This window comes from Brachyistius frenatus, unplaced genomic scaffold (genome assembly GCF_029030835.1).
Source record: "Brachyistius frenatus isolate BFR_SWC_R1_liver_20210118 unplaced genomic scaffold, ASM2903083v1 Contig_1, whole genome shotgun sequence".
Lineage (NCBI taxonomy): Eukaryota > Metazoa > Chordata > Actinopteri > Embiotocidae > Brachyistius > Brachyistius frenatus.
This window is the reverse complement of record NW_027210600.1, coordinates 4,241,479-4,255,137: the sequence shown is the minus strand read 5'-3', so window position 1 is coordinate 4,255,137 and position 13,659 is coordinate 4,241,479. Positions and strand designations below refer to the sequence as shown.

At 42.2% G+C, this 13,659-nt stretch overlaps 1 protein-coding gene across 5 annotated transcripts in view; it reads left to right on the top strand.

Annotated features, from left to right (window-relative positions):
- The window catches only part of rap1gap2a (RAP1 GTPase activating protein 2a), an 85,956-nt gene that overhangs the window by 35,008 nt on the left and 37,289 nt on the right, over positions 1 to 13,659 (top strand). For 2 of the 5 annotated variants that reach the window (XM_069701481.1, XM_069701411.1), the window contains exon 1: positions 11,961 to 12,503. The exons of the other annotated variants lie outside the window; for them this stretch is intronic. In XM_069701481.1, coding sequence (XP_069557582.1) covers positions 12,364 to 12,503 — 140 coding nt within the window. In that variant the 5' untranslated portion in view covers positions 11,961 to 12,363. Of the gene's footprint in view, positions 1 to 11,960; positions 12,504 to 13,659 lie in introns of those variants that run through there. 5 annotated transcript variants of the gene reach the window in all.

Below are 13,659 nucleotides of genomic sequence, written 5' to 3'. Positions count from 1 at the left end.
GCAGAGTGGAAGTTTGAGTTTAATGTGTTTCTATTACTTCACCAACGTTTCCAGATCAGCCGAGTTGAATTTTTTTTTTTTTTTTTTTTGAGTTGCCAGCTTTTTCACTCATTATAAAAATAATCCTTATGTGTTGATTACGCCTGTGGTTTTCCTGCAAAGATGAGTCAAAACATTAGGCGTGGAACACACTGCCTGCCCGGCGTGTGCATTACCTCAGACGCACGTCGTGGCTGCGGCTTGCTTGTGCGCGTGTGTCCACACCTGCTGCGTCTCAGCTGCGGTGCTGAGGCTGCAGGTCCTACCATTGAACCAATGAGTTTCTCTTTGATAATGGCCATTAGAATAGTATTATTGAGGTCCAACAAGTGACGAGTTGTAACCAGAAAGCAGGCACGTGGTTTGTGTTTACCCTCCAACAGCGCGGGACACACAATACACACACACACACAGACGCACACGCACAGACGCACACACACAGACGCACACACCGACACAGAGAAGGGATACAGAGAGAAGAAACCCCACCCCTCATCGGGTAAAGTGTCTACATGATATAGTTAGAGCCTGAACTGGGTTTCTGCCATGATTATACAGTACAAATGGGATCACAGTCTGTTTCCCTGTATATTTTAGCAGGGAACCTTGCACGGCACACATGAAAAATAAGGCGTCGGGCGGCGGCTAAGACACGAGTCTCACCCTAGTATCACACCTCGTGTTCGGGTCGTCATTTATAAAATAGGACGATATTTTCTTTTTTACGTGGGCTGTGTGGTTCCCAGCTAAAATATACAGGGAAACAATCTGTGCACTGCATAATCATAGATGAAGTAGTATAAAAAAAAATGACCAAGTGTGCGTCGGGAGGAGGTCGGGAGTAATTGGATGATGCAAACGCATGACTTTCACCCAGGAAACGACTGTTTATATCCTGAATATAAACACAAATCAGCATTGACTTTAACCTCTGAATTTACATGATGTAACGTAACTTACGAAACGTACGTAACGTAACCTATGTAAGTAATGTGCTTATTTGGACCCCAGCTATGATCCTTTTCCTGATCCGAACCAAACTCTGACCTATCAGAGTATTAACCACATGTTTGTTATTTTTACCATGGTCACAAAGATCCTGTACACCCGTTGCTGGTACTCTTTCATATGTGTCTTTGATATCTGCCCACTGAGTTGTCCAGGAGGTGGAGGAGGTCCCTATGCTGACATATTTATGGTCCAGAAAACAACTGATATCAAACATTTAATGTGCTGATAACAATGATCTAATCAGGTGTGACAACACTATGTCACGTGTCACATGATGAAAAACTTTTAACGCAGTCCAGTTTGTTTTTTTTTCTTCATTATGTCGTCATGATTATAAAGTTTGATTGGCCTTCTGCACTCAACACGGAGTGAGTTGGTTCCAGACTCGGACATATGAAGCATTTGTACAGTGTGAAACAGCTAACAGCTGAGTTTTAATGAGCCCATATTCTATCTGTCATTCTTTAAGGTTAGACCTGTGTGTGTGTGTGTGTGTGTGTGTGTGTGTGTGTGTGTGTGTGTGTGTGTGTGTGTGTGTGTGTGTGTGTGTATACACTGACCGTCACACGTTATGTCCCTCTCCTCCTTCTCTCTCGCTCTCTTCTCCATCTGTCACCTCTTGACAAACACATGGTGTCTTATTTGGTCGACTCAGCAAGGCCCCCCGGCTCAGTTGGCTACATGTATAGACACACGCAAAAACACACACACACACACACACACACACACACACACACACACACACACACACACACACACACACACACACACACACACACACACACACACACACACACACACACACACACACACATGCTTGCACTCCACCATCTCTCCTGCATTATTGTGTGTAGGGTTACAACAGTGAGGCAGAGGGTATGAAGAGGTTTAAAAGTAGCTCTTGAAATAGGACAAGCACATCATTTCTAAGCAAAGGAAGCAAAGGAAGACAAAAAACAAAATGGCAACCCACAGTGATTGTATATTGGAGTGGACAGTGGTTCATTCACTTGAGGCTGTCAGCAGGTTGATCGTGAGTGCCCTGAAAGTATTAACATTGTCCAGAGGGACGTGTAGAGAAGAGAGAGACAAATGGAGGAAAATAAGAGACACTGAGAGAAAAGCAAACAAGAAGTCTGATGAGACGAGCAAACTGTCATAAATAGTTAATTATTGACAGAAAAGGAGGGACAGACAGACAGAGTTGTTTAATTTAGAGTTTATTTACTCAGGACGTGTCATTGAGATAAATTTATTTTCCAAGACAGACCTGAGAACAAGAACATCAATCAGCAAACAAAACAACACAACTACACAATAAATAAGAAATGAATTGAAAAAGAAAACAGTTCCAAGAATCATAAAGAGCATCAAATTATAAAGCGGAATTTAAGCCTCGAGTTTGAGGGCAGCTTGTGGTTCAATTCATTTAGAAGGTGCGTAGTACCTGAAACCAGCTCTGCTAGCATTGGTGTGTACTTGAAGGATATCTAAAATACTTATCTAAAGTTAAGTAGTTAGATTGTGTTCTCTAGCTCTTAGATTTAAAGGAGGTAGTTTGAAGCTTCAACAGCAGAGATCTATAAAGGAATAACATGACATGGCTATTTCTTTTTGAATGTAAGGAAGTTTGTGTTTCTTTTGTTGTTGAAATATACGTCTCCTTTAGTGTATATATTATGTGAAATAATAACATTAAATTATAACTTCTACAATGCAAGGTTGTAAAAACCTATAGTCTTTTCTTAACTTTGAGGATGAGAGCACAGAGTTTAACATCTCGTCATCCATGCTGAGGAAGCTTCTTTAGGAGCTCTTGATGCTTGTTAAACTGATGATCATGTAACAATGATAACAGCACTTAAGACTCACGCACACGCACACACACACACACGCACGCACACACACACACACACACACACACACACACACACACACACACACACACACACACACACACACACACACACACACACACACACACACACACACACACACACACACACACGCACACACACAGATTGTGCTCGAGTTAGTTGGTCAAAACTACTATTACACAACTTGAATAATGAACTTCAGCTGCGATGTGCATGTGTGTATCTGTGCACTGAAGGTCTGGTAAACATGGTTCAGGTTTTAAGAGAAATAACACTTCAATATTGAGAGACCAGAAGGAGGGACGAACAGAGAGGAACTGTTTTCCCATTTATGTTCCTGCATCCATGTATCTGGATTTACTCCCCCAACCACAGCTCAACTTTATTTGTATCGTCCAATTTCACATAAAGTATCACAACAGGCTTCAAGTTCTCAAAGAACACGAAGGCAATATGCCTTGAAAACCCTTCGAAGGCGACACATGAGAAGAAGTGAGACCCTGCCCTTTTTTTAACACTTGGGTCAGCTATTGGTGCTGTCGGCGGATGGGTGGAGAAAACGCAAAGTCAGGCGTCCGGGCTCTTAATAATAACACAGCCATAAGCGTAATATTATCCTTGATGACACTGAAGATTTTTCAGGCTCTCAGGCAAATGTTTTCAAAAGCAAAGAGGGACGATGTTGCTTTTTATTAGGAACTCTGACATTTGAACACAAATCCACTCATCTGAAGCACTAACAGTCATTTTTTAATCTTGTTTTATATCACCTCATTGTTCAATATAAATTACTTTACAACTTTTACCCTGTAAAAATGTGCCTGTGTTCTAAAGAAAAATCATAATTATTAATATAAGTTATAAATTGCTAATTTAAGTGCTATTAATTGAATGAAATGAGGATCAGGAGCCATTCAGATTAGGTTTTAATTTCTTCGACACAGATCAATATAATGGTTTGACTTCTATAAACTTCCTGTGCTGTACTTAAAATCATCTGCAGGTTCTTGCGGTGTTGCCCTGCGTTGTTAACACCAGCGCTGAGTGCCTCTTTAGTACATTTCTGGTTTGTGTTCCAGTTTAAAATGCATTTGTCATCCATCGCTGCCAATCTCATCTGTGTGCCTGTTCACCACTGAGCTTCCCATGTCACTTCACATGAAATATGGCGCTGTAGATGGGTACATATTTGTCTTTGTCTATGTCTCTGTGAGACCATGTTATTTTATGTGTAGATAACTTGTATAAGAGCAATTTCCCTACCTCACCACAGCGGAGTAATAATTCATTTTGGTTCCCTTGCCTGAGAAGAGCAGACAGCATGCTGTAGTAAACTTCTCTCAAAGTAATAATCCACCACCTTCTGTGGTTTGTTTCGCTGCTCTGTCTCTGATATGGTACAACAGTGATTCATGAAGCTTTTACATTTAAAAGCAGCTGTCAAGCAGGTCTGGGAAAATCCTTTATCACACTGTTGATGATGAATTTTATGTTGCCTGCAGAGGAAATGGGTAGTTTGCATCAGAGGCTACAGCTGCCAGACAAATAAGAGCGCCACCCAGAGACACTCAAATTGTATTAACAGAAAACTGAGACAAAAGAAGCTGCTTAAGTGGACTGAGGAAGGCGAGTGTGCTGAAAAACAAAATGAAGTTTGTGAGGCTGAACGTAAACTTTGCTGTCTTTAAGTCCTCTTTTATTATTAGAAGAAGACGAGAGTACAGATTTGAAAAATAAAAGTGTCGGATGAGAACATACATATGTTTATATTTAAAAAAAAGACACTAACTTTAGACTATATTTAGCAGTGCATTGATACATACAGTATTTGGTGTTCCAGTAGTAAGTATTTGCTACAGCAGATTCATAATAATAATAATAATAATAATAATAAAGGAACGTGTCACCCACACAATACCATGGTCTTCCCATGTGTTTGAAACAGACTTTGACAACAATGGATTTTTTTTTGACTGCACAGAAAATGTTCGCTTGTAAGTTCATCGTTAGTTTCTGTCATTTCATGAGATTTTAGGGCAATAAAAATGGAGGATATCACTAGACTAATGATTTAATGCAAGCGGGTCCCCTCCCCCCACCTCTTATTTGTACAGTATACAGTATATAATGATACCACACTCCACACTGGCGCTGCTAATTTTAGCTGAATGAGCAACTACAAGAGGCCACCACTAACCTGACTGCACACACACTTGTGTGAGCAGGAAATTTTACATGAGGGTAACAGAAAGAGGAACCTTATGATTATATAAAGAAGTTGATTGCTTTATGGATTTCTGTTTAGTGGAAACCCCTTCATAAATCACGATACTGAACTTACATGTTTGTGTGTGAGCATTTGTGTTTGAATGTGTCTGCATCTGTGTGACTATTTTGCATGCATGAATCTGTGTTGCCGTGGTGCACTCTATAGTTCTTTGGGAAAAATTTGCTTATATTCAAATACTGAATTATGGAAAGGATTAGCGTGTACTGTACTGAGGAGGAGAGTACACAGAGAGAGCAGATAAAAAGGAGTTGGGATACGAAGTGAGACTTAATGGCAAATAGGTGTACATGAGAGGCTTAGACTCTAAATTGAAGCAGGTAATTAGTTACAGATTTCTGATCATCTAAATGGAACATGATCAATGATAGCATATTCAGCTTTGATTATCACATTTTGATTACCTTCCGCCAAAATGTAATGACTGCAGAATAGAGTGTATTTTTTTTCCATTCTGTGTTGGAGTGGTGTTATCAGTTTCTCTGTTATCATCATGAGGGGACATATTAGGTTGGGAGGTCTAAATTCTTCCCTCCTGTTTCCCACTGTTCCCCAATGTAATTTTAACTAGAGAAGCTATTATCTATGAGGTTACTGTTTTCCCAGTTGCTGTTCTTTATAATTGTAACGTTGTATTCTGTTATAGTTTGCTTTGTAGACCTGTAAATTGGAGGAATGGGAAATTGAGCGGTAGGAGAGGAACGAGGGGATAAAAAAATAGGTTAATGGAAAATAACATTAGCAAGGGAGGAAGTGAGAGAATCGTAGAATGGTGACAAATAGGAGAAGTGGTGTTGAGAGAGGAGACAGGAAATGACTACGAAAATGTGAGAGCCAACCATGGACTTTATATAAAAGTGGACGTAGTCTCCGGGTCAGAAAAGTGACTTGCAATACCACCGAGGGCCACAAAGGGCTGGCTCACTGGTCACTTCTGGCTACTGGATACTGTATAATGTGTACAATGTGAATCTGGCAGTTGGTAAATAAAACCAAACATTACATGCAGAGCAGATCCATTATCTACCCCCCCCCCACCCCCCCAGAAGGTCACACAGGGCTGGAGCCTATCCAGAGAGTCAGTGTACACTCTTGACAGGTCGCCAGAAGAACGGTGTCTCAAGAACCAACTCTTCGGTACCATGTCGGTACGAAAATTGTTAAAAAAAGAGGTGACGGTACCTGTTTTCTATGGTATTAAAGGTACTGACGAAATGAAAGAAAATAGGTTGAGCAGCCGTTCTGCTGCAACGTGTGTTATTTACTATTTACTAAACATCTGTGCACCCGTTTAATATCAGTTCAGGGTTACGCTACCTCGCCTTTTTGCCTCCTCTGAAATGAGCGATTCAACAACAACTTGTTACATTACAGTAAATGAAATGAAAAAAAAAAAAAAAACGTTTATTAATGAAAAAATTTTGATGCCAAACTTAAAAAAATCGGACCAAAATTTCTGAATCTGCCAACAATAAGCGAGGAAGTAATTAGACGCCCTACTGATGATCTTACATAGCCGTCCAGGCCAGAGCACTAGCCACTCTCCTGCTGATTCAGCACGCAGCCTTTCCAATATACAAATTCAAATTAAACCACACTCATTTCAATGGTGATTTTTTTTTTTTGCCCTGGCATCAAATTTGGTATTGAGAGTTGTGGATTTTAGCTATCTGTACAAACCACTGAACCATGGCCTCTCTAAGGGAACACCCACTTTGATTAAAGTGATAAAATAGCAGTCTAATCAACGAATGCAAGTCTCACAAAAGTGACACCAGCACCAACACAACAAGGGAGAAATTTATTTCCCCATGTTTGTGATCAAGAACAGAACCAGTTTTAATAAACCTGCCTCTTAAAAAAGAAACAATAAAGTAAATTAGGCATCTGCAGGAGAACACACACACACACACACACACACACACACACACACACACACACACACACACACACACACACACACACACACACACACACACACACACACACACACACACACACACACACACACTGACATACAAGTGCCCTGATGAGTTGTCTTTCTATTTTTGCACCAATATACTGCAGAGCGTGGTGGACTGGAAAAAGGGATCGAACTGCAAAGTAAAGTGGGAAGAGGGAGGGGTGTGCATGTGTGTGTGTGTGTGTGTGTGTGTGTGTGTGTGTGTGTGTGTGTGTGTGTGTGTGTGTGTGTGTGTGTGTGTGTGTGTGTGTGTGTGTGTGTGTGTGTGTGTGTGTGTGTGTGTGTTGGGGGTGGAGTAGTTACTCAGCAGCAGCAGTTGTGAAGGTCATTTTCTCCAGCAGGCTTGTAGTTGGGTCAAGCATTTTGTTTGCAAGTGTGTGTGTGTGTGTGTTTTTGTGTGTGGCCTTGGTGGGTGTTTAAAGGTAGAACTATCGGAAGGGCTGCCACATTGTTTTCTCGTTTACTATGAAGCACATTTCAGAGTTAGGCATGGTGTGTGTGTGTGTGTGTGTGTGTGTGTGTGTGTGTGTGTGTGTGTGTGTGTGTGTGTGTGTGTGTGTGTGTGTGTGTGTGTGTGTGTGTGTGTGTGTGTGTGTGTGTGTGTGTGTGTGTGTGTGTGTGTGTGTGCCCTGTAATAGAATGAGCTGCAAAGAGAGGTGACGTTGGTAGACTGGCATCTGTTTGTTTGCGAGATACTTGAGGAGCTGTGAAGTGACAGGAAAAGCTGCTCGGCACCACGACAGGACACACAAATATCTGTGCATGCGCTCATCTGTGCATGTAGACATTTACATCTGAAATGCATAATGTTCAGCCCACAGTTATTCTCACATGTATTTTTTTAAACCGTTATGCCATGTTGTTTCTTGTTGGGCTGTGACTGCAGCAACAAACAAGAGAGTGTAGCTGTATTTTGGTGCCACAATTTGAATTGGACTACTTTTAGGCCAGCAAAACACCCCCCCAAAAAAGCACTTACTGCTCAGAGTCACGTTCATACTGGTGTGGAAAAGGTTTAAAAACACATGTGGCTGTTCATGTAGGGAAATAAAATCAGACGCTGTCATCTGAATGAATAATACATTAAAAACCATAGATTTCTGGCTTTGGCTTTGTAACAATCATAAAACATACTGTTTAAAGAATGAAAAAAGGGAAGGGCTAGTATGTAATAAGTTTCCTCAGTGAGTTTCTGCTGGCAATGTCTACACGTACACTAATATGTATGTACCTCCACCCATCTTGTCTGAATGTTTACCCAAGCTCTGTATACTTCAGGAACAATGTCACACCTCTGTGTGTGTGTGTGTGTGTGTGTGTGTGTGTGTGTGTGTGTGTGTGTGTGTGTGTGTGTGTGTGTGTGTGTGTGTGTGTGTGTGTGTGTGTGTGTGTGTGTGTGTGTGTGTGTGTGTGTGTGTGTGTGTGTGTGTGTGTGAGAGCAAGGGGAATGAATGAGTGTAAGCAAGTGTCTGTTTGTTAGAAAGTGAATAGATACAGGTGCCTCATTTCCCCCCTTGATGACGCACAATAGGACCCAAGTGAAATGACCCAGTGTCTGTGTAGTTACATGAATGTGTTTTTAACAGTCTCTCTCTGGGGACTGTTTAATAGTCCAGCTGAGTTGTGAGCTCGTTTGTTTACATTCATGCAGGAGTTGGGAAAAACCTCAGCTGGCTTTAAGGTCGCAGATTGTGTCAATCAAAAATCCCAGACTGCAGTTTTTGGGAGAAAATTCCAGTAAGTGCAATAATGCAAAGATCTGCTCTGTCTTTTCTCGGATGGGTGTCAAAGTGATAGAGTCCTGGGGGGGCTGGTCCTCTGGCAGCTGTCTAGTTGCTATGGCGCTGATCACACACAGGAAAAGCAATGTATGAGCAGAGAAAAGGAGGTCCTTTCAGTTAATTGTTGTGTTTAACGCTGCCATTTTCTCACACTTTATCTGTTCCCTGGCTGCTGTCCGACAATCACTGAAGCATCTCATCTACTCAGATGTCTTTGTTTCTTGTCTTGAATTGATGCATTTCTCTAATTATCCTCCGTACAAGAAGTCTGAGACACTCCGTCTCATCTCGCGAACAACACTCACCTATTTATTATTATCGCCACTCTCACCTTGATGAGCTACACCAGATGTGGAATATGAATCCCTGTTTTTCTTCTGCATCAGGCTGTCATGCTGCTCATATAGTTTTATGTATGTGTCCTTGCCTGTCTGCAAAGTTTTATTTATGCTGCCACGTGAACATCTGATAAAACACGTGCCTGTTTTTACCAAAATGGATTTTGTTGGACATGTTTCATGGTCCAGGAGATTCTAAAAATCTATTCAAATATGAATGTATTACAGAAATGAGGAAATCAATGCAGGAAAGCCTGACGGTAAAGCTGTTTAATGAGGCGAATAAAAGGTAACAAATCAGAGCTTCAGCACTGGTCATACAGTTTCTGCTCATCCTTGACTGTTCAATGTGTATGCTCCATAAAAAACACAGTAGATTCATCAATTTAAATATTTTAATAACTATGATTGTTTCAAATATATTTATTAAAGGAGTCCGCTGACATTTTGGTAAATGTACTTATTCTCTTTCTTGCCGAGAGCTACATAAAATGGATGCCTCTTTAATGTCTGTCTGTTAAGAATACAGCTGGAGCCAGAAGACTGGTAGCTTAGCATAAAGGGAATCAGTCAGTCCACTAGTCCAGATCTGTCCGAAGGTGATATAAAAAAAAAAAACACCTTTTGTGGTAACTCTAAAGCTTAATAATGTTCAGTTCATGCTTGCCACATGTGCTTGGCCATGATGGGCCACGCCACATCTTATTATTAATTTCCCCCCCTTTTTTTCTTTTTTTTTTTTAACTTTTCTTGTTGTTCGGCCAAATACAAACAAACAAAAGAGCTTTTTCTTCTTCCCATCATGAGGTTGCCATCTTATTTCTAGGATGAATGCGTTGGGCACTTGCAAACCATTATGACGCCAAAGGGTGTAACATACCCACCAGTCCACTAGAGGGAAGTGTGACAGCAGCACGGCTTTTGCCTCGCAAGGAGCCAAAAAATATTTATTTTCAGGACAACAATAACACGTGGCTAGATTAGCAAGCATGTACATCATCTTCTACTGGACTCGAATCCCTGACCTCCGACATGTGGACCATAATGACCCTTATTGCTTCCTCATAAGAACTTCACTGCCTTTTTACTTCATCTCATGACCTTCGTCAAGCGATGTTTATCACATGACCTGTCTCTGTAGAGGTGTGTCTTCTTCTCACGCAAAGGCGATATCATTTGTCACAAAGACACGCTGCCCTCTGGAGAACTCGCGGGTGTATTACATGCTATGCAATGATATTAGACTGGCTTCTGCGGACACAAATTCCTCATTGTAACTTTAGGCACATGCACTTCTATTGTCCTCTGACAATCCACAGCTGTCTGCATCTGTATTGAAGTACTAAAACATCTTAATTAACTCATTATTTCTTGTTGTTTCATATAAAACTGAAGATGAAAAAGATACAGGCAACACAGCAGAAACCTGTGCTTCCCGTCTGCTGTTTCCAGATTACATACAGATTCCATAAACTAAGAGCGGTACCAATCTTTTCATCGACAGTAACTCGCGCCAAGAGAGGGAATACACATTTAGAGTGCCGAGCTATTCCTATAATGAATGAACCGCCAGAGCAAAATGAAGAGATTAAAGAACAAAGGAGTAAGTGATGAACCAGGGTGGTTCAGGGAAGAAAATGGGTGAAATTACTATGTGGAAAAATTAAATGATAACTAACGTGACTAGAATCCATTCACTCATTCACCCACAGCCAATGAGTTGGTTAGCTTAGCCCAGAAGAAGAACAGGTGGCCAAAAATGGAAACGGAACACTTTCGATCAATATATCTTATATATAATATTTTTACTGAGGTGATACAACTGAAAAAGAAAATGACTGGAGCCGGAGAGAAAGGTAAAGACACATGCAGACAGTTTATTAGTGGGATGAATAAAAATAGAGGTAAAAAAGATGTTGCAGAACAGGATAATAGGAGCCAAAGAACAAGAAATTCAGTGTGAAATATGTGTTATGTATTGCCACGTGTGTCAATGCTCAAAAAAGCATGTCAAATTCATCCTGATTTTTTTCCATGTGGCTTCATTTAGTCTCTCATTTTTTGAGGTTACATTTCAATTCTGATGTCCTTGGCAACAGCACAACAGGCAGTAACCTGATAAGCCTGTTTGATTTGAGATTTCACACTGAGAGTGTGTCTGCGTAAGAGTGTGTGTGTGTGTGTGTGTGTGTGTGTGTGTGTGTGTGTGTGTGTGTGTGTAAGGAGGGATGGGTAGGTGTGGGTGTGCATGCTTGTGCCTAGAAATGAAATCATAAAATCAGGCATAGATAGAACAAGGTCAGGGAGATTAATATACAATTATTAACAAGGTAGAAACAAGGGCAGGGAGAGATGGAGGGAGTCCACAGTAGAGGAAGAGGAGAAGAAGGCGGCGACAACTTGCTCTCTCCAGCCTATCAGACGGGGGAGGGCGGGACTTTGGTAACAGGAAGGAGGGAGCAGAGCAGCAGCAGGCACAGAGGCAGACGGAGCAGAGCATGTTAGAGGAGCAGGGAGAGGTGGGAAGGTAGAGGGAGGCAGACAGAGAGATGCAGTGCCACACTGAGCGTGTCCACAAGCCTTCAACTATTAATCCTCTCGTCAGGGACGTGTTAAGGAGCGATGATGTACAGAGCCACTGCAGGAGCAGCCAATGCAGATAGGAGTTCACCTTGAGCTGGAGTCCAAGTGTGCCACTCAGGACCTGTGGGATTACAACAAACATTCATTGATCCAACAAGCATGACTGAGATTTAATCTGATCTGACAACCTGCCAAAACAAAGGGAACATCAGAAACTTTTGGATTATTGATACTCACACCATGAAGGTCTGATAACTGCCAATCAAGAGGACACAATTCAAACAGGTCTTCGTTTTGGCTGAGACTCGCCAGCTGTCCCTGAACCTGACAGCATCCAGAACCAAAACTGTGACATCCACCACTCACACTGGAACCCCGCAAAGCCACGACCAAGCAGGTCCTGCAGCCCAGGAGCCCTGGAGCCGGCCTGACCTTGGACCGGCTGTCACCTGAACCCCTCCTGGCACCGGCAGAGACGTCCAGCATGTCTCAAACCGGGGGGCGGTTCCACAACAAAAAAGCCGGCATTCGGGCCGCAGTCATCCTGATCGGACTCCTGCACAAGTCTCGCAAAGCCAAGGAGAGAGAGAGGGAGAGGGAGAAGGAGAAGGAGGAGAGTGAAGGGTGGGTGAAGTTTGTACCGCCGCATCGTTTGATGAGGGAGGCATGCTGGGTAGAGACAGCTGGGGACAAGCAGACCGTCTGCAGTGCAGTGTAGCGCTGGGATTGTGAAGAAAACTTTATTAGCCTGTAATGTCTTTGTTATTCCACAGGCATGGGGCTCTTTGAGCTCTTTATGGTTCAGTGGGTTTGCTCAGGCAGTTTTATTACAAGTCCTTTTTATTAAAGTGTGCTCGTCTGAGTGTGGTCTGAGCGAGTGTGTGTCTTGTTGACCGCACTTGTGTGTGTATCTGGGTCAGTGGAAATGACAGATGGGAAAGAAAGAGAAAGGCATTGAGGAGTTTAGCTGAATGGAGGTGTGTTCTGAGTGCTTTTGAAGAGCCAAAAAGAGGGACTGGGAGAATGAAAGAAACAAGGTGATGGTGTAAAGAGAGAGAAGAACATGACAAAAAGAGGTTGTCGCCTTTTTACTTCTGTTGCTGTCTTTCCATGTCCAGGCCTGCACAGTTTTTGCTGCACACACAAGCATTAGTGGGCACTTGTTGATGCCTGTATTGCTAATGTCGCTGTTTTATTCCTTTAGTAACAGGACGGCATGAGAACACATTCACATGTTGGTGCACTAGTTCAGAGTTCAGAAGGTGAGCTGCAAACTAGCATATGAATACAGTACTGTGTTTTACTGCTCACCAACCTGCAATAAACCCGGTATTTGTATGGCAAGTCCAACGCTTGAGTACTATGTACAGTGTCTGAATGCATCTCGGTCACATTTGTATGATGAAGGGAATACCAGATTGTTCCTTTAAGAAAACTGCCACTCCAAAACCACCTGCAGAGGGATTTTCCCCACACGCTGTGTTGCAGCCAGATCATCTTACTACACCTTAGCTGTGTGCCGTCAATATGACCCCTGAGAATATACCACCTGGTAACAGTCAGTGTAAGAGGTTGGCAGGGTTGAGACTCCCAACACCCACTCGCTCCTCTCACCTCCTCCCCCCCTGGGTGGACCTGTTTGGCTGAGCTAACATTAGCAGCCATGCATGTACAGTCAAACTGGAATCTGAGGTAGTCTTCCTGTTCAGTGGTGTTGTGGCGGAAGATATATACGGACAGTGGGGTCTAGTTTACGTGTGTGTGTGTGTGTGTGTGTGTG